The 21960-nt window shown below is 39.4% G+C and overlaps 2 protein-coding genes across 4 annotated transcripts in view; both read right to left on the bottom strand.

Moving 5' to 3' along the window:
* Window positions 1-14267, bottom strand: part of cped1 (cadherin-like and PC-esterase domain containing 1) — a 69032-nt gene extending 54765 nt beyond the window's left edge. For 2 of the 3 annotated variants that reach the window (XM_026922684.3, XM_026922685.3), the window contains exons 1-2: window positions 12958-14258; window positions 231-402 (exon numbers count right to left, since the gene is read on the bottom strand). In XM_026922684.3, coding sequence (XP_026778485.3) covers window positions 231-402; window positions 12958-13215 — 430 coding nt within the window. In that variant the 5' untranslated portion in view covers window positions 13216-14258. Of the gene's footprint in view, window positions 1-230; window positions 403-12957 lie in introns of all 3 variants that reach the window. The other variant, XM_053241686.1, reaches the window with a different exon arrangement.
* Window positions 14268-15527: 1260 nt separating this feature from the next.
* Window positions 15528-21960, bottom strand: part of ing3 (inhibitor of growth family, member 3) — a 10533-nt gene continuing 4100 nt past the window's right edge. Inside the window, exons 6-12 of the mRNA XM_026923668.3 lie at window positions 21661-21732; window positions 21418-21534; window positions 21078-21241; window positions 20750-20937; window positions 19603-19795; window positions 17464-17502; window positions 15528-16759 (exon numbers count right to left, since the gene is read on the bottom strand). Coding sequence (XP_026779469.1) covers window positions 16643-16759; window positions 17464-17502; window positions 19603-19795; window positions 20750-20937; window positions 21078-21241; window positions 21418-21534; window positions 21661-21732 — 890 coding nt within the window. The 3' untranslated portion in view covers window positions 15528-16642. The remainder of the gene's footprint in view (window positions 16760-17463; window positions 17503-19602; window positions 19796-20749; window positions 20938-21077; window positions 21242-21417; window positions 21535-21660; window positions 21733-21960) is intronic.

Here is a 21960-nt window from a genome sequence, read left to right as displayed (position 1 = left end):
AATATGATTTTTAAGATTTTCTCAAACATATTCTAAACTATGACTATCATAGTTTGGACTCATCCCTAAAAAGAGCACAGAATGCTTAAACTGGGACCCCATTCACGACTCAGCTTAGACTCTTACTAGGCTTGAGAGATAGTGACCAGACACCTGACTTGGACTTAAGAGGGTAAGTTACTTCACAAACCCACACAGACACACGTACGCCACACACATAGTGTACACACCTCCACTGCTGTGTGTGAGGGTGGCACTGGTCTCAGCGTAGCGTCCCTGGCTGACATGGTAACCCTGCTCCTGGAGGACTCTGTGATAAAGCTGCACCTCTGTGTCTGAGGGGACGTGCTGCCCCGTCAACATGATGGCCTTCCCCGCACAGCTCCTCTCAGACCAGTGTACCTGAGAGAGAGAAAGAGATACAAATGAAGAGAAAGAGAGAATGAACGAGTATCCTAAGTTAATCAGAATCAGGGATATTTCCCCAACCTGAGTGATGAAATGAATAAGGTTTCCCCTTTAAATGTTGATTTAAAAAGCACGGCCAACATAAAGCACTTCAAAAGCTTGTCATTGATAACAAATCGCAGACAGATCACAACATTACTCGCTAATGAGCCAAGCAAGTGCAGCCAACCAAAACACCTCATTACAGATCTGATGTAGAGCTGCTAGACTACTATCCTCTAAGAGGGGTCATGTAGAGGGGTGAGAGGACAGCAGGCCAAGTTTACATTCTGAACAGGATTATGACTTCAAACAGCTGAGCATGCACTGTGCCAAGATGACGAGACTCAGGTGGTGACCATGACGCAACACCAGTCTGGGAGAGTCAACATGGCCATGAGTGAAGCAATACACAGAGCACAGCATGTAAGGAATAAAACATGACATATATCATATATAGGATGTCCCCAAGTGTTCTTTTCCTCTTATACCACAGCAATTTGCATTTATTTGAATGAAAGATCTCATACTTTTTATCCATTTATAGCAACATTTAACACTGTGGAACATCCAAGAAACATGTTAGTTCCTGGTATCAGTTACGCAGCTATAGTGTTGTTCCTTCACCAGCCATTTATTTCTGTCGAACAAGTCGAACTTGACACCAAAGGTGTAGATGCTGATGCCTCCACCACCACCAAGTCTTTCTTGTTACTAATTTGTATGCCAGAAATACCCTTAAAATATACAGTGAGGTCCCAAAGTCTGAGACCACAGTGAAAATCTGGGATTTTTTTTTTTCATTTAAAACTGGAAATAAACAGAAGGTTTTAGAATTGATTCTGTGCTATTTCTAGGTCCCTATTTAAATGTAAACAAAATTGTAATATTGACCATGTTAACTGTTTTGTACAAAAGGTCAGATTTTCCTCATGCTGTCATTCAAGCAAAAAGGGGACATACCAAATACTAAAAAACTTATGTAAACATTTCAAAGATTCTTCTTTCACTCAAGTTGTTGTCAGTAATATAATTTGTAATGAAAATTGTTGTATTAAATTAAAAATGAATGCAAAACAGAAGCATTTGCACTAGTGGTCTCAGTGGTCACCCCACTGTACTTCGAACATGAAGGAAGCTATTGAAGATCAGTTCATCTGCTTGTTACAATTATAATTCCACATAAATCCTACAAACAGTCAAGCACTCATTGATGAGATATCGCCTTAACAAGAATCTTGGACAAACAGATAGACGGGCAGACGGGCAGACAAGTCCTTTATCCTGAAGGCTTTCCCCTCACTTACTGACTGTTGCAAGGTGCTGACACTGGAGACTCCTTCCATAAATGTTAAATAAACTTCTCCTTACAGAAAACTTCACCACATCAAAAAAAAAAAGGTTTTTCTTTATTAAAGAACATCACATTTTTAATCTGTTTATTATTAACCTTAGAATATGTGGAAGTTATGGAGCATTGCTTTAACTACTGGGCCTTGCAAATTGACCTGAATAACTAACAACATTTTTTTTTTTAGACATAACAAGAAGATAAAATGTAGACACAAAGGTATAATATTCTCAATTGTTCCACATACAGTATGGGATCTGAATAATGAGGAACAGAGAGGGGAGAACTGAAGATCTTTTGAGAGCAGTTAAACCCCCTCTCGTCTGCTGCACTACAGATGAGCGAGCGGTTATTTTCTTTTCCCCTGCTCTCTGTTTATGTTCTGTCCTTTTAGCCTTGTTGTTCTTCCATCTCTGATGTCTCCACCTCTCTCTCTCTCTCTCTCCCTGCTTCTTTCTGTCTGTCTGTTTGCTTCAGGCCTGTTCAGGGAAGTTCTGTAATGAAATAATAATGTTTGAGTCTTGGCCACAGCCGGGCCCCGGGAAACGGGCAGCGCCGTAATTGCATGGTTTAGATTAGCATCTGCAGCTGGAGGTCTACAAGAGGAGGCAAAAGAGACAGAGGGACGGTGGAGGACTGGCTGATGGACTGAAGTAGCGATAAGGGAGGTAAAGAGAAGAGAAATAGTATGTTTGTGTGGCTTCTGTCAGGAGAGTAAACAAACCTTTGAGGAAAAACTGGCGGTTTTGGCAATAAGGCAACACTAGAGGAAGTCGGAGCAAGAAGGAGACAGAGGAAGAGAAAGAGAGAGAGAGAGAGAGAGAGAGAGAGAGAGAAAGAAACTTCATGATGGGCTCTGGGCATATGGGTTTTCTACTCTCTGATGTGGCTGAGCTCTCAGATGGAAATATATATATGAGCTGAAAGAAGTAGGCCATAGAAGAACTGTCAGAGAGCAGAAAAAGAGCATGAGAGATGAGGAAAAAAAGAGAGAGTAATAGAGACAGAGCTGAGAGAGCAAAGTAAAACTGGCGCTTATCACTGGCATTTCCTCCAAACTGGTAGGCCAGATTTCCCAAAAGCCCTGCGGTGTTAACATCACACTAACAGTCAGAGGGAGTAATCAAAATAAGACTCCCTCTATGATCTTATTATGAAACAAGCAAAGGCCCACTTTTAAGCTAGCATATATAACAGTGACTTTAAATTAGAGTGGAATATCAGCTTTAATAAGTAGCACAAATAAACTAGATGGTTAAAAAATATTTAATCACTAACTTTAGTAATTACAAGTCAAGTTGCATCTTGTAATATACAGGGTAAAAGGCACAGTCCTGCAATGTGCAGACTGATGGCAATGTAAGAAAAGGCAAGCTGTCCTGAGCTCAGACTGAGTGGGAGCACAGAGAATTTACTGATGATTACGGTCAAAAATGTTATGTCCCATGTCTCAATCATTCATTTTATTGGTATAGTTCAATTTATTTGTATGGCGCTTTTAACAATCAGCTTTGTCACAAAGCAGCTTCACAGAAATCCAAATGTAGTATTACATAACCAGTAAGCAAGCCAGATGTAACAGTGGCAAAGAAAAACTTCCTGAGACGACACAAGGAAGAAACCTTGAGAAGAACCAGACTCAAAAGGGAACCCATCATTACATTAAGCACTCACATAGAGAAAAAAAAAAATATATATATATATATATATATATATATATATATATATATATATATATAGAGACAGGTCCATAAATATTGGGACAGTGACACAGTTTTGGTAATTTTGCCTCTGTACACCACCACAGTGGATTTGAAATGAAGCAGTCAAGATGTGACTGAAGCGTAGACTTTCAGCTTTAATTCAAGGGGTTTAACAAAAATATTGCATTAACCGTTTAGGAATTACAACCATTTTTTACAGAGTTCCTCCATTTTCACAGGCTCAAAAGTAATGGGACAATTGACTGATAAGCAGTTTCATGGCCAGCTGTGGCCTGTTTCCTCCTTATATCATGATAAATTAAGGAGATAAAAGGTCTGGAGCTGATTCCAAGTGTTGAATTTGCATTTGGTAGCTGTTATTGGAACTCTCAATATGCCGTCCAAAGAGGTGTTGATGCAAGTGAAGAAGGCCATCATTAGGCTGAAAAACCAAAACAGACCTATCAGAGAGATAGCAGAAACTTTAGGAGGGCCAAATCAACATTTTGGTACATTCTTAAAAAGAAGGAATGCACTGGCGAGCTCAGCAACACCAAAAGGCCTGGGAGACCACAGAAAACACCTAAAGTGGATGATTGCAGAATTCTTTTCTTATTGAAGAACAACCCCTTCACAACATCTAGCCAAGTCAGGAACACTCTGGAGGAGGTAGGCCTATCATTGTCAAAGTCTACAATCAAGAGCCACCTTCATGAATGTAGATACAGACGGATTACCTCAAGATGCAAACCGCTGGTAACACTCAAGAACACAGAGGGCAGATTAGACTTTGCTAAAAAACCTCTAAAAAAAGCCTGACCAGTTCTGATGCAAGATTAACTTGTACCAGAATGATGGGAAGAGAAAAGTATGGAGAAGGAAAGGGAGGGCTCATGATCCAAAGCATACCACATCATCCGTCAAACATGTGGAGGCAGTGTTATGGCATGGGCATGTTTGGCTGCCAATGGAACTGGGTCACTGTGGTTTATTGACAATGTGACTGTTGACAGAAGTAGCAGGATGAATTCTGAAGTGTACAGAGCTATACTTTCTGCTCAGATTCAGTCAAATGCTGCAAAACTGATAGGACAGCGCTTCACAGTACAGATGGATAACAACCCAAAACATACTGTGAAAGCAGACCAAGAGCTTGGAAATTAAATGTTCTTAAATGGCCGAGTCAGTCACCTGACCTCAACCCAACTGAGCTGCTTTTCACTTACTGAAGACAAATCTGAAGGCAGAATGACCCACAAACAAGCAGCAACTGAAGATGGCTGCAGTAAAGACCTGGCAAATCATCTCAAGGGAGAAACCTCAGCATTTGGTGATGTCCATGGGGTCCAGACTTCAGGTAGTCATTGACTGCAAAGGATTTACCTCCAAGTAATAAAAATAATCCTAATATTTATGATTATATTAGTTTGTCCCATTACTTTTGAGCCTGTAAAAATGGAGGAACTCTGTAAAAAATGGCTGTAATTCCTAAACGGTTAATGCAATATTTTTGTTAAACCCCTTGAATTAAAGCTGAAAGTCTACGCTTCAGTCACATCTTGACTGCTTCATTTCAAATCCACTGTGGTGGTGTACAGAGGCAAAATTACCAAAACTGTGTCACTGTCCCAATATTTATGGACCTGTCTCTATATATATATACACACACACATACACATTTTTTTTCTATGTCTTTTTCTATTTTTCTATGTTTTTTCTATGTTGTACACAATTTTGTCTTCACGTTGTGAAGTGTATTGATATAATTTATATATACACTATATACACCCATATGTGGACCTTTCCCAAACTATTGCTACAAAGTTGGAAGCATACAATTGTCTAGGATGTATACTATAGCATTACGATTTCCTTTCACTGGAAATAAGTGGCCCAAACATGTTTCAGCATGACAATGGGCCTGTGCACAAAGTGAGCTCCATAAAGACATAGTTTCACCAAGGCTGGTGTGGACAAACTTAAGTGACCTGCACAGAGCCCTGGCCTCAACCCCAAAGAACACCTTTGGGATGAACTGGAACGCTGAATGCACCCCAGGCCTCCTCACCCAACATCAATGTCCAACCTCACTAATGCTCATGTGGTTGAATGAGCACAAATCCCCACAGTCCCGCTCCAGAATCTACTGGAAAGCTTTCCTAGAAGAGTGGAGGTAATTATAACAGCAAAGGAGAGACCAACTCCATATGAATGTCCAGGATGTTGTATAGGGATGTTTCCTGCATATACTGTGTGTGTATATATCTATATACAGTATGTATGAGTGTGTGTGTGTGTGTATATATATATATATATATATATATATATATATATATATATATATATATATATATATATATATTTATATGGTGGTGCAGTGGATAGTGCTGCTGCCTCACAGGCTCTAGGCTTCGATCCTAAGCTGACTGTCAGAGTTTCACATGTTCTCCTCGGGTATGTTTCCTCTGGTTTCCTCCCACCTCCCAAAACATGTCAGTATTGGTGACTATAAATTGTTCTGAGGTGTAAGTGTGTGAACGTGTATGTGCATGGTGCCCTGCAACAGACTGGCATCGCCCATCCAGCGCACATTCCTGCCTCATGTTCCTGGGATAGGCTCCGAATACACTGCAACCCTGACCAAGATAAAGCAGTTACTTAATATATTCAGTGTATCCTGTATCTGTGTGTATGCATGTGTGCAAAGATAACCAGACAACTGAATATCTCAAAGATTATGGGCAATTTACAATCATAAAAGCCAACATGTAAATAAGCAACTCCATAATTTAGAGCCTATGTAAAAAAAAATATATATACATATATATATATACATTATATATATATATAGATATATATAGATATATATATAGATATATATCCATCATCAGGTTTGTTGGAGTTTTCCATTACCAGATTAATTAAGGTTGAATTATTGCAAATCTCTGATTTTCTTTTTTAGTTGCCAAACTGATCTAGCTTTATATTATGTTTATATGAAAGGAATGATAGTGCACAGCATTATGGACTCCCCTTTCTCATTTTCTCCCTCCCATGACTCAGGTCTAAGATTGGGTCAGCATGTGTTTGTGTGTCTGGTGACAGCACTGGTACCAAATTCCACAGTGCATAGGACAACTATATTTAAAAGCTCTACCTCCTTCTCCTGTCCCTAAAGGTCATAACTCCTGCTGAGCCGGTGTCTCTTACTATGCTGCGTCTGGTTTGTTTTATTCAAGTCCTGTTCAAAAATCATAATGATAAAAACACACTCCTGCCTCGGTCCGGTTGTGTAAGCATGCCAAGCTGGCACAATCAGTGGAATACTTTTGATAAGACTCCAAGGCATGCTGTTCATGTCAAAATGCTGTAGCATGGAATATCATGTTAATTATAGAAAAAGACGCCTGTCTCAAGGTGCCTGTCATAACACACGGTTAAGATACTGCTGAAAAGAAAATGAATATGCATCAAACTACTGTAAATGTGATTTAACCCCTTCAAATCCTGGCTGTAAAATGTTTACATATGCACCTTATGCAGAACCTATGAATAATACAGTAATTACAGTGAAACTAAAATGAAAGGTGTGCGGTTATGAAAGTGAAAAATGTAAGTTCTGGGACTTAAAAAAAAAAATACTCTGTTTTGCTAAGCGTAAGCTTTTTCTAAAAATCGCTTACAGTTTCTTAAGGACAGTGTTCAATTACATACATTCTCTCATTTAAACCTTTGCTTTTGACATAATTTAATTCCCACAGATTCCTATAGTGAGGTTTTACACACACACACACACACACACACACACACACACACACACACACACACACACACTGTAAGAGAGTCTTGATAGAGAGAGAAAGACACAGAAAGTGGGTTTTGTTAGTATTCAGTGACGACCTCAGGGCCTGATTGTCTATGCAGAGTGGATGCTTTGCTTGGTAACTGGCAAAAGATTTGGCAACAACTCCACATTTTATTCAAGCTTTCCCCGATTCCGCTTCCCTCTCTCTTTCTCCCCATCGCTCTATACCACTCTCCTTTTTCCTCATGTGGGGCTCTGTTACTGCTGACTCCATATATACGGTTCTAACGTCTATGGTATGGCTGTCCAGAGGCCCAAGTTATAAATACTTTCATCGTGTTTAAGAATTAATTTGACATTTCTTTTTCCCTCAGATATACACTCAAAAATAAAAACAAAAATAGAGATAAACATCTGAACATGAGCAAACAGTATAACACACATTTACGTGCTTTCTATATATACATATATATACATATATATATACTTTATGCCTTAATGTCCATTACAGTCTGCACTCAATCATGTCAGTCAAGCGGTACATTCCTACCCAGCTAACTCAGAGAGCTCACGCTGGGAAGCATATGTCATTCATCCAGAAGAGAAGAATCTGCCTGTACATGAGATATATTCTAGTTTAAATGCCATACTGTGGCTGTGGCTAACTTTGGCTAAATCCCTAACAGGACTAGGAGATAGAAAAGAGGTATAAAATAATAAGCTGAACAAATGCATGAGGTTTATGGTTATTTTTTTTTAATTGGCCAGCAAAGCTTCAACATTTATTTAAAAAACAAAGAGTAAAACATCCTGTCAGGTTAGCTCATGTTAGCTAGCTGACTAGTATTAGCAGTGAAGAACAAAAATCTTTTTAAATATGAATTCATCACCTCAGAAATCCTGTCAGGATAGCTTTTTTTAAAGCTAGCTGGCTACTGTTAGCAGTTAAGATGAAAAACGTTTACAAATATGACTTAATCACCTGAGAAATCCTGTCAGGTTAGGTCACATTAGCTAGCTGACTAGTGTTAGCCCTGAAGATAAAGAACATTTATTTCCCCTCAGAAATCCTGTCAGGTTAGCTAACATTAGCTAGCTGACCACTGTTAGCAGTGAAGATTAAGAACATTAATTTAATAAATATTACAAATCACCTCACTAAATGCTGTCAGGTTAGCTCTTATTAGCTAGCTGTCTAGTGTTAGCAGTGAAGACAATTTTTAAATATGAATTAATCACTTCAGACATCCTTGTCAGTTTAGCATACATTAGCTGGCTAGTTTTAGCAGTGAAGATTAAGAACATTTTAAAATATGTTAGCTCACATCAGCTATCTGTTGCGTTAGCAGTTAGCAGTTAAGATGAAAAACAAATGCTAAATATTATAATTATCCTCTCAGAAATCGTGTCCGGTTAGCTCTTGATAGTTAGCTAGTGTTAACGGTGAAAATTATGAACATTTATAAATATGATTTAAATATCCCCCAAGAAATCCTGTGAGGTTTCCTCACACTAGCTATGTTTAACAGGTTAAAAAGTGGTACCTTTTAACATTTATTTAAACTTTTTTTTTTTTTTTTTTTAAAGAATCAGATAGTCCTAATACATACACAGATGTGTTTATAGGCAGTGATGCAAAAGATAAACTACCAAATCTGTATTCGGAAATCAAATTTGAGAATAAAATATTTCACCTGTCTGAACAGCAAACAAACACTAAATTATTCATTCATTCATTTTCTTTCCGCTTTTCCTAGTGGGTTCATTGAGATTTAGCTTACTGTGTTAATAAAATTTCATAGCTCTACTCAGTCCCAAAGTCAAGCTAAAATCCAGTGACATGAAGTACACAGTGCTCTATGCAGTACATGTGATGGGAGTAGTTACGAGAAACACTATAGACAGAGCATGAATGAAGCTGTAAGGTTTCTGGAGGGTCAGATGGACACTGACTCCTGAGCACTTTCACAAAACTGACTCTTCATGTAAGAATACACAAGCTTCTCTTTACAACCATGATAAACAAACATCGAGAAGCCATGCAGGAAAACTGAAACTCCGGTTCATCTTAACACTATGAGTGCTGTCAGTCAAACAACAGTCCTGATGCATTCCAGTGTAACACACACCTCTGTGAATCTGCTTATGATGCTAATCCAAAAGCGTGAAACACAATCAGAGTCTAGTCCTTGTTGCTGTGGAGCAGCAAACAAACAGGGCATGAGACAAGCACACAGCCCTAAATCTGCTGAGACAGACTTGTGACATTTGACCTACGTCTGGATGTACTTACACACACACATACACAAAAGCTTAAGAGGACAACACAGGTGTCTCAGGCTCAAAGAAATTCATGCTGAGGTCGTTTGAGAAGACTCTGCATCATGTTATGTTCATCAGATAGGTACTAAAATAAGGAATATAAACACTTATGACAGACATTGCAAAACAGAAATCATGCCCCTGTTTTGATCATGTTTTGAATTGAACTTTTATTAGCTAGCTGGTTAAATTTAGCAGAGGAGATTAAACATACTCTTAAAAAGTATGTTTGAGAGAGAGAACATACTCTCTCAAACACTGCCTGGATAGCTTTTATGCTGAGCCAGTGCACTAAGCAAAACACAGCAATAAATTCACATCAAGGGTGAGCAGATGTCCTGGAGACTCTCATTCAATATAAGAGTTTGAAATACAAAAATACAAAGAAACACAAAAGCTGTCATGAGAGTTCTCTAGCTAAACAACCTTACAAGTGGGTAACAATGCAATTTCCAGATGACAACCATTCAGTAGCTTTGCAAATGATTAAAGAACAAACCTTTTCTTGTTCCATCAATCCTGAATCCTTTTTCCTCTTAGAGTATAATATCAGACACTTTCACTCACTTAATACAGTTTGCTTTGTTTACACTCATTTTTATATGCATACACATATTTTTACTTTTTCCCCTTCTCTGATTGGCTGCAGCTCCTGCCAGTCACTGTTTCTTTTGTGCCTAAGGTAAGACATGATGACATTTGATCCATCTAAGTTGTGTATGATGTATGCATACAAATTTGCTGGTAATTTCAACTACACACACACACACACACACACCCTTGGAATAAAACAGACAGTACATTTCTATTACAGGATTGTTGCTGTGACACATAGTGGCTCAGGACTATCAGATTATATAGTATTTTTGTCCCATGACTCTTTAATAATAGCCAAACATCAAAACACACCATAACAATAAGAACCATTTTGTTCATCACTAACACAATTTGGACCACAGCACTTTTGAATTCTCAATTCTGATTGGTCAGAAGGTTCTGGCTGCAAAACAAATCACAGGTTTACATCAATGCGCTTGATTCGGCAGTAACCTGCACATTGTAGAAAGGTGTAGCAACTGATTTTTTCTTTTTAATTGCTTAAAATACTGTGGATATGGTCAGGTTTTTTTGTGAGGAGATGTTTATTTAGCATTTTTGGAAGGCGTCTCCAGTGTCAGTGCTTTATAACAGTCAGAGTTCAGAGTCAGATTTTTCCGCCATTGGAAAGTCTTCAGGATGACAAGCTGCATGTTTTTTGTCTTATTAACTTCAAGAAAAAGACAGCAGACTCTGGTGAGGGAACGGCTGTTTATAGATGTTGTAATGTAAGATATAACAAGAAATAACTTGTTTCACGGACCTTCCACAACATTCAATGTAACTATAAATGGATGAAAGGTATAATGTGTTGTTCTTTAATACATTAAAAATTATTAGTGGCAGATTGCTGTGGTGTAAGTGGAATAAAAAAAATCAAGGAAAATAATTAACTTTCGGGTAGTATGAGTAACTCTGATTCACATCAGGACGCATCACACCACCCCGATGTTGATTATTATTTGATTATTAACAGCACGACCCCAGGAATGTCTCTGATTTAAATGGGGAAAAAATTGAATTCTGCACAACACAATTTCTATAGAATTGGAATCAGTCATTCATGAGCCATTTCAAAATCACACTTTAGAGTTTAAAGGTAGACACATGTGAACTAAGAGAGACACCTTCTGTGTTCTGTGAGCTGCAGTTAGACATATTGGCTCATTTAATTAGTTTGAATGTAAACTGCTCGCTCACTGCGCATTACTCAGAGCAGAGACACAGTCCCACACAGCATGAGAAATCCAGCTCACAACACTATTAGCCTGAGTGATTGCACACACACCCCTCTCACGGAGGGCTCACAGCTGATCGGAGACACCTGTCACACACCACAGCACACACACTTCCTCCTCAGAGCTGGTTAGCACAGGGATTATCAGAGGCTCACTTCCACAGTATGCGTTAAGCTGCTGCTCCATTCACCCTCATTCCTTCACTTTTACACTTTTATATAGACAATCTTTCGCTCCCACTATGGCTCACAGCTCAGACACCAAAATCTGGACCAAATCAAGAATAAACAGACTCTTGGACCGGAATCAAGAATAAACAGACCACCAGAAATGTTTTATCTTAAAAGCTTTGCTCATACGCGCTCATCCTGCACTTCTACAATGTTAATGCAGGTGGGCGCCATGTCAGCGCTGACCAGAAACATGTGTGCAGTCGTAAATCGCCCCTCCTCTCTGAGGCCTCTTAGCCAACTGCCAGCCAGCCTTGAGTCTGTCCTCCCAAAATACCCTCACAAAGACACCCATCATAAATAAACAATACTCACCCACTATATTTAACAAGGACTTAAAATAGGGTGAGTGGGGACCAGGCAAAAGAGCTCGAAAGTGACCACTTTTATTTATACCTGGGACAAACTTTACATTTCATGGATTTTTGTTTTGAAGATTACAGAGTGCTGACTGAACTGGACAATATTGCTGGTTTTTTTTTTTTTTAATTTTTTATGAAATCCTGCTTAAGGTCAATAAGACATTATATGTGTGAAGGACTTCAGTCATCCAGGTCATGGTGAAGGTCAAATAGTGGAGCATTTTAATGACAATTTCTTCTTACAGTGAAGCATTCCTGAAACATATGTTCACTCTATTACTCTATTAATTCCATGACATATATTAATGTCCTGCTAAAACATCTCAGTGAAATAAGAAAAGAGATTGGACGACTGGTTGAATTTCAGTTACTCAGTACCAAATACAGGTCCATCACTCAAACTCTCTGACATAAGATTTCTGAATGTCCAACACACCTGATCCAGCTCATGAAGAACCTGACACATACCTTATTACTGTATCAAGTGTATTCATAAATCTGAACAACTGTGCCAAGAACTGTGGGCTATAATTATGACCATGCTACACTCTCAGACATAAAGGTACCAAACTGTACTTTTCCTTGCTGCTGAGACGTATTTTGTATTTTTAATATATATCTTTTACTTGAAAACCTTTACAAATAATTTAAGCTACATACCTGGACCAGTACTCTAAAAGCTAAACAATGGTGCACCTTCTCAGGTAAAAGATACTGTACATATTAAAGAAAGTAAAGGAGAAGCAATGAAAGATGCGAAGATGCGAAAGAAGAGAAGTACAGTTTGGTACTTTTATTTTTGAGAGTTTCTGGAAGATGATGTAGGAGTTTTCTAGGTTGTCTCTCTCACAGAGCCTTTGTTAGTGCCTCCAGGAACCTTGTTCCACAAGTTGTGCACTTACTTCATTGTGATCATGCCACGCTTCCAGTAAAGAGACAAGCTCTTCTGGGTGCTTGAGAAGCACTGTGCGGTCCCTCATCACAGATTTGTTCTTTTGGTCCTCTTGTCCAGGTCTGAAGCCTGTCCGGTTCACCACAGAGGTGTGGTAGATAAGAAACACAGCGAGCCCCACGAGCACAAGCGGGGCCGTGCGCCATGTGCGCCTCAGCGTCCCGATCCCCAGGATCCGGCGCAGCAGCATCCCTATGCCCAGACACATAGGGTACCATGGATGGGATGGGATGTGATGTTAGAGTCGCTCTTGCATCCTTCTAAACGGTCACCGATGCGCTCAGGATTCCGCGCACACGCAATTTAGGAAACCATCAAACTTTCAAAGCTGCGTTCAAACTTTTCTGGAGAAGGAAAGAGAGAAATCACGCGCAGTGACGGTGGCCAAGGCAATGCGCCTTCACAAACCTGGCCACATCCTCACGCAGTGCAGGACACGCTACAGAATATGCAGCCAAGCCTGTGGAAAAAGGTTAAAAGCGCTCTTTCTTCTTTTTTCCCCCAAGGAGCTGCAGAGTAGCGGAACTCCAGCACCGCCTCTCTCCCTCCGTCTGCTCCAAAACTGCGCTCCTGAGCTCTGGCCAAGAGGAACCGGGAGCAGAAGTAAAGGCCAGGATTAAAAACACGTATAAAATCTCCCAGTACGACTGTAAAACTTATTCCATCAGCAGGAAAGAGGGATCAGACGCTGTTTTCGTCCGCTTGCTGTGTAGTGCGCGGCGGAGCTCTTCCACCTGGTTTGCGTTAATGGAGAGAGAGAGAGAGAGAGAGAGAGAGAACAGTTACTTCCTCTCTGGACTCGGAGTTTGTGGACGAAGCTCCCGTTACTGCTCTCGGAAAAGAAGGGATCCTTTACAGGAGCAGCCTGAAACAGCGCAGAGGAACTCGCCTCGGACTTCTAAAGCGGAATAACCAAATTCCAACACGGGGTACACACACACACACACACACACACACACACAGAGTACATACATACACAGACAGTACATACACACAAACATAGCACGTACGTACACCCCTGCACACACAAACAGTACATACACACCAACCTACACACAGACACACAGACACACACTGCATTCATACACCCCTGCACGCACACAAACAGTGTACACACACACACACACACACACACACACACACACTTACTTTACAAAGGCTATTTAAACAATTTTGGTTTTAGTTTATGAAGCAATATTTTTTTTAAAATGAAATCAGGGTGCAAATAAAATTGGTGGTTCTGATTTTTCATTCTTCTTTGAGTAAGTCATTTACTTCAGGGATATACCTGAGAAACGACAAAAAAAAAATCTGCTGGACAAAAGGATTTATGTAAAAAATAAAAACAAGAAATAAGAAAATATCAAGGAGGTGAAGCAGTTACTGATACCACACCAAAGTTTTCCAGTAACACCACATCCCCAAGTGTTGTATTATTAATGAATACTTTTTTTTTTTTTTTTTTAATCCATTTGTGGTCACATTTGTGTAACAAGTTCCATGCTATTACTTATAACAGCTATAAACAGTTGTTCTCTCACCAGCCATTCCTTTGTTCTTTCTTGAAGTTAAAGACAGATCATAGCCTGTCATGTTAACAAGAAGAACACAAACTCCTCCGTCCTGAAGATGTTCCTATGGTGGAAAGCTTACCTTCTGTTACAGAGCACTGCCACTGGAGACTCCTTCCATAAATGCTAAACATCACCTGACAGAAAACATCACCATATCAATGATCATCTAATCCATTTATTATTAGTCTTAGATTATGAAAGTCCTCCATACACATCCCTGTGTAAGTTGTTACTATAGAAACGATCATATAGACCTGCGATTTGCCTTGAAGCCAGAACTACTGTCAGAGCTGCTGTTATAGGAAAACACCTTCTGACCAATCGGATTTGAAAATACAATGATTCTGTGGTATAACAGACTACAAATTCTTTCACATATTGCTTACATATAAAGGTCACCTGCCAATCAGGCTCTCATTTATTAATTTAGGGATGAACATTTTGCCTACTTTGGCCTTCTGGGAGAAGAAAGATGCCTGCATCAGAGCGCTATAAATGGAAGGAAGTAAAGCACAATACAGATGCAGCATATTCGGTATACTCAATGTCTATTATTTTTAAAATAAGTTTGCACACCTGCATTTATCATCCACATTAGAGATGCAAACTCATGAACAGCTGCAGCTGTGGAAGACTGGATAACGCACGTTACTTTAAATGTACCAAAAATGCAAGAAATTTGAAACAGGGAATTCTGTGTTTTTATTTAATTATAGTCGGCTGTATTGGTTTAAATACTTTTAAACAGTCTGATCAAATTATTCAGCTGATGCAACTGTTGAGTTGGAAATTTCCTACTTTGTGACAATCCTGACCAAGGATAAAACTTATTTTTGCGAAAGTGCCAAAGAACTGTCTGAGAAATAAAAACATATGCTCACATATAACTGAGGAAAAAATGGGATGAAATGGGTTCAGCAGAAGAAGCACCCTTTAACACATGAAATAGCAAAATTATTGATCGTTTTATTTTTTTTTGTCCCCCATCAGGAAACTCTGAATCACCAGTTCAGTGCAGGCCAGACTACACATTCACACACGTTCTATACACATCATATCAAACACACACACACACACACACACACACACACACAATCACTGTGTTCTTTCTATAGTACACCTGGCAGCACCTGGCTTTAAAGGCCTAGCCAAAAAAAATATTTTTATGCTTATCTGCAAGTGTGCAAATTTTCCTGTTTTTTTATTTTTTATTTTTTTTTATTTGTGCACTCAATCACTCAGCTGAATGAACTCCTGACTAGTATGTAAATAAATGCACTTTTACAGATAAGCACAAATTCCTTGAAACGTGTGATGTCAGGTGATATGAGGTTTCATCCCCAAGTGTAGCACAATTCAATATACCTACTGCAGCGTGTCCCATATTTCTGGTCATGAAGTGCTGCAGTACAGGGCAGTTAGTGTTTTTCCTGCTCCCAACAGACCTGAATCCACTCACCAGCTCATTACTGAACCCTGCATGAGTTTAAAATGTGCATTTTAGAGCAGGGAAAACACTAAATCAGCAGTGCAGGGGGAACCCCAGGACCTGGATTCAAAACTCCTGGTGTACTGAATACACAAATACTTCCGGAGAACACCAGTATCATCAGGGTCTTCTCATTCAGAGGCATTGGAGGTTTCATGTGAATTTTCAGGGTCCATAGTTTATGAACACATTTCCGGACTACATTTCTGAGTTCATCTTGTCTCTGCGAATATGAATTAATAGGAGTGAGATGCACTAATTTGTGCTGGAGGTCATGACCCCTACCATCACGCATGGCAGGCTGAGGAATGTCTCAGGGTCGGGTGCATATTAACAACCCTCCCCTACCAATCAAGACTTTAATCGAAGATAAAAATAACTAAAGGTCGTGTCTCATCTTACATTTACACACACACTTTCCTCAAAAGCTCATTTTCACATTTCACAAACCGGAGATCACATTGAAAACTTCTCTCGCACAGTTTTTACGAGGGAAACGGGGGTTAGAATCAGGCAGTGAGATTGGGAATTTGGGGTAGGGTTTTTGGGGTCAGCTCTGGGATGATGAATGTCTATTTATGCCTGCTTCCTCTCCTCTTCATGGCTGCTGTACACTGTGGGCAATACCACTTTCCTTTGGGTGCCTCGGTCAAGCCCACGCAGCCGTAGTGGAACCACTCAATAGGACACTGCAGAAACAGGAAATCGTTCAGATTAACACACTTTGCCAATTCTAGCTTTCTACACAACATCTGAAGTAAGCGGCTTACTTTGGGCTGACTGATCAGGAAGAAAAATTAACTGTTACAGACATCAGTAAAGTTGTGCTTATGAGAATGTGCATATCTAAGTGCTCTTAGTGCTAACTATTGCTAGGCTCAAACAGAGCCATGTGTTCACCATGTTTATGGCTAATGTGAAAGCTACATTTTCCCTAACGGCTCATGAGTTATGACACAATGCTGACATTCCTCAATACGGCGTAATACACAGAAGTTCAATATCAAGTATAGTTATTCTTAATTTACCAACACATTTAGGAGGAAAGCTGGTATTCCTGACAAGTTTGTCTGGTTTCCAGTCATTATGCCTTTACATCTGAATAAATGACTTAACAGCTATGTGCTAGTAATCTAGATAAATAGTCAGCCTCAATCATTAGCAAGCTGCCACGACTGGTCCATGTTTCTAGCAAGTGTTATGACTTGAACAGTGTTTATTCACTTTCCCATACTGAAAGCATAAACACACAGATTCCACATGAACACACCACATGACACTCATGGCTTTAGTCAACTATGAATAAAGCACTGTGTGTAAAAGGTCTTATATAAAGAAGCCAGTGACCAGACTGTGTTTACTGAGGATATGTGACTGAAGGAAGTGTACTTACATCCTGGTTATCACAGCCAACCATCTCACCATAAGACACCTGCAAATGTAGAAAGGCTTATTATGCATTTGTGCAGAGGCAAAGATGAAAGACACATATGCACTTGAAGAGAGAGAGAGAGAGAGACATACAATACATTTGTGTACATACAGTACATTTAACAAGAGAAATATTGTTTTGTGGCCCATCCTAATACAAAGACACTGTGAGAGCCAATGCATTTGCGCGCACACACACACGCACACACATAAAAAGTCCCTGGAAAAAGAAATCTGTCAGACTAAATAATTTACCAAATGGTGTACAGTAGCACTCAAGGCTTTGTGGTTAGGGCTCATTTTAGACATCTCATATACTTCGTGAGAATATTCACTGAAACAAGCAACTAAGAAATGACACTGCAAGTGGGTGTAGGCTGGAATTTTGGAAAAAAGCCAGACAGCGATATTGGAATTTCCACTAACCTAAAACAACAAGTGAAATAAATTGTGTTATGTTTTGGCATTAAAAATATGAAACTCATTAATGAAAATATTATGTACTTTCAAATGTTAATATGAAATTATTACTAATTACTAAAAACTTATATTTGCTCCAGTAGACTGTAATAAAGTTCTGAAAATGACTGAGATACAGTAATACCTATAAAATGAATTCCCATGACCAAGAAAACCTTCCTAATAAGATATATAAATAAAATTGATATTTTTCTCTTTAAATAGTCAGAGTGCAGACGAGATGCTTTAGGTTTCCTAGTGTGAATCTCTAATGCTAACTCCACTGTGTCTGCTGATTGCCACGTTAGGTTTTGTTGGAGAGCTACACTGGGTTAAATACACGTTACAGCAGGACAGTCAATGTTTTGCCATCCCTACCACAAAACTGTTAAATGTAGGTTTAGACTACAGTGAATCAGCCAGATTAAAGCACTGCAAAACCTACACAGCCAGTCAGAAATTTCTAGACACCTGGACTAGTTTCTCTCATTGTGCTGAATTCTCGAATCTCGTTGTTCAGGTGGTGTTGATTAATTTTCTATAACAGCAGCTCTGGGAATAGTGTGCTAATTCTATCGTTATCTTCCTATAGTAACAATTCACTCCACATAATCTAAAGCTATTAATAAATGGTTTGAAAGATTAAAATAATAATAATAATAATAATAATAATAATAATAATAGTTGGAAAACCAATGTGGTATAAGAGGAATAAAACACTTCAGCACATGCTGGTATTAAAAACTAATCAACTTCTGGTTAACAGGTAACAGACACTTTGTGTCAGGTGGTATCACAAACATAACAGCACGACCCATTGTTTATAATTTCTTACTTAATGACAATTATTTCTACAGACTGAACAAAATGATTCCGAATAGCAAATAGATAAGGAAAGCTAAATCTTTATGGAACTTATTAACTGCTCACTCTCATATCCTAATGAGACTCTAAGCGAGTGCTTTATTAAAGACAGGCTCATTTAGAAACTAAATCTGTTTAGCTAAAAGACTCAGTACTTGTATTAAGTATAATCATCAATGTGGAATGTCCAAAGTATCTTGGCTATAAAGTAATTTCTAAGGTCATTTAATTTACTAAACATTAAATAACAATCCACTTATTCCTTGGTTAGACATTCAAATTTTTGAGTATTTGCGAAAATATATGGTATTCAAAAACTTTTGACTGACAGCGTACATATATACCTAACCAACGCAAAATATCTAGAGCCTTCTTCACTACATTCGTTTGGTGCAAGCTTGCTCTAGCTAGCTATTTTTAAATGCAAATTTAAATCCATGATTCGAACACTAGACTAAACACTATCTAAACTAGAAAGCATGAACGCTAGTGCAAGAACAGGTTTTCTGATTTACAGGCAGGTAATGATGCGTCCTGAGTGGTGGATTGATAATGGTCTTCGTTTTCAGAGCCTGAACTAATTTTATTGACATGTGCCTGATTGCCGAAATTCCACCATTATTATAAAAAAAGTGTTGCGACTGACCTCCCCTTTCAAAATGAAATTTTATGATGAAAGCAATACACAGTACTTAACACAGTTTCTGCAATGCTGGAACAATTCTGTAATGAACTGGACTGTAAAAACCTGTAAAAACAAAGAGAAATGCATGTGCACCTGGTTGCAAATGCAGTAGCGGGGCTCGTTGGGGTCGTAAGTCCAGTCCACTTGGCCGCTGCTGTCGCTCTCTGGTAGCGCTGCCGTCTGCTGGGCCAGCTCGTGAGCCAGAGCCGAGGAGGAGGAACAGGACGACAGGGAAGAAGAGGACGAGGATGACGAGGACTGGTGGTTGGAAGACTTGTTGTTGTTTCTGCACACACACACACACACACACACACACACACACACGAGTCAGAGACGAGACAGATGTAGATATTTAACATACACGCTTTACAGGACATGTGTAGTACATGTGTCAGGCAGTAAGTCTAATATCAGGCTTCCTGCTAAGAGAAATCTCCAAATCCTGGACCTGAATTCACAAACGCATCACACAAACAAATTCTTAATCAAAAAGTCAATTTGTTTTTTACCCCTGCAAACAATTAACCCTGTACAGATCTGCGTAGGGCAGCGAAAACACAACAAGTATAATAAAAGTATATTTACGAAGTAATGTTGTTACTCTCTCTCACTATTACATTATATATTCTCTTCAGGAACAGGTCAGTGAGAACAGAGGAGGCTGGAATTAACAAGCTGATTTTTTAAAATTAATCACAGTTGTCATAATTTTGGTTGTTTGAAGTTTCATTAGACTTTATTTTCAGCTATGCTCTGAACCCACAAAGGACTCGGTCTTGCCAACAGCCAAAGGAAGTGCAACGGCATTTTCCTCAACCATCTGTCATAAAGGTCATATTAAAATAGTCGGTTCAGCTCTACTATTCCGGTTTCCTGGAATAGGAATCATAATCCAATATGTATAAACATAATTACTTCACACAGCTCTTTCGCAACTTTTCAAATAGCATGGAATTATACCCAGCACATGTACAAGAACATTTCTCAGTATAAACAGTTTTACAAATTAAAAAAAGAATATATGCTGTATCATTTTCCAATAAAAATGTATTTCAGAAAATAAACTGTTTCCTGTAACCTAACAAAAGTAACTAGACTATAACTACTATAACAAATAAACCTGTGAAACAGCTACGTAAGGACCATGTTAGCTGTGTCTGTGTGTGTGTGTGTGTGTGTGTGTGTGCGTGCGTGCACGTCTTCAATGGGAACATGTTTTATGCGTGTGTGAGACTCTTACTTGCTCTTGCGTCCTGCACGGGAGTCTGAGCTGTTGCTGGTGGTGAGGTTCTGTGTGAGAGTGGAGGCCAGAGTCGAGGACATGTAGCCAGAAGACTCTCTGCTCGAAGCAAAGTCCCGAGCCAGGATATCGTTCTTAATGGCCTCATAGGAAGCCTTCATACTCGACGTCCTCCTGCCCTCCTTCATCTGCAATACGAGACCACACACCCCCCAAAAAAAAAATTATATGTGTACTGAAACGATACAGATGTTACAGATGGAAAGTAGGAAGGAAGGAAAGGTGGGGAAGAAGGAAGAAGTGATGGAGTGGTAGGGTTTTGTTGTACCTGTGCTGTGGCCTGCACTGCCTGAGCTGCTGCCATACTGATGGCTCCTGCACCGGCAGCTGGCCCCATTGGCAGAGAGCTCAGGTTGTAGGAGGAAAGAGATTGTGAGGAGTTCACATTGTACACGCTGTTGGACGAGGAGGACGTGCTGTTCACTCTGCAGCCTGTCTCACACACACACACACACACACACACACACATTTGCAAAACAACTGAGGGAGTCAATCAATATGGGCAATTTTAAATGTTTATAGAGAACAATTTGTGCACACACATGGGGCTCAGTGGCATGCACTGATGTGGTGTGTGTGTGTGTGTGTGCGCGTGTGCGTGTGTTTACCCGGCGTGTTCTCTTTGGAGGCGTCTGATGTGAGTGTCGAGAGCAGAGCTTCGGATTTAAACTTCTTCTCTGGCACATGCTCAGTAGTGTGGTGAGTTGGCGTGCTGTACTTCCTCTCTGATAAGCGCACATGCACACACACACACACACACACACACACACATATTACAGAAAGAAACACAGTAGAGCAGAAAGTATGAGAGCGTGACTGGTGGAGAGAGAGAGAGCAGTGGTGCATCTTACTTTCTCCAGTGACATGTGAGTGAACATGATGGTTATTGACAGGTTGAGATGGACTGTCCATTTCCAACGAACCTGCAGTAGGCAGTAAGGGGAAAATAAATATTAAAAAAAAAAAAAAAGAATTATTTAAAATTCAAACAGAAACCAATTTAGTTTAAAGGAGCAGAATGGAATTTGTAGAGCCATTTGCTGCCTGTGAGCCAAATTGCATTTGCAGTGTAAATACTGATGAGCCTTCCCCTTCCTCCAAAATGACTAAACCCCACTCAGGTGAGACTACATACAGTATTCTAGCCCACT

The sequence above is a fragment of the Pangasianodon hypophthalmus genome, chromosome 18, assembly GCF_027358585.1.
Source record: "Pangasianodon hypophthalmus isolate fPanHyp1 chromosome 18, fPanHyp1.pri, whole genome shotgun sequence".
Classification (NCBI taxonomy): domain Eukaryota; kingdom Metazoa; phylum Chordata; class Actinopteri; order Siluriformes; family Pangasiidae; genus Pangasianodon; species Pangasianodon hypophthalmus.
This window is presented reverse-complemented; position numbering and strand designations above follow the sequence as displayed.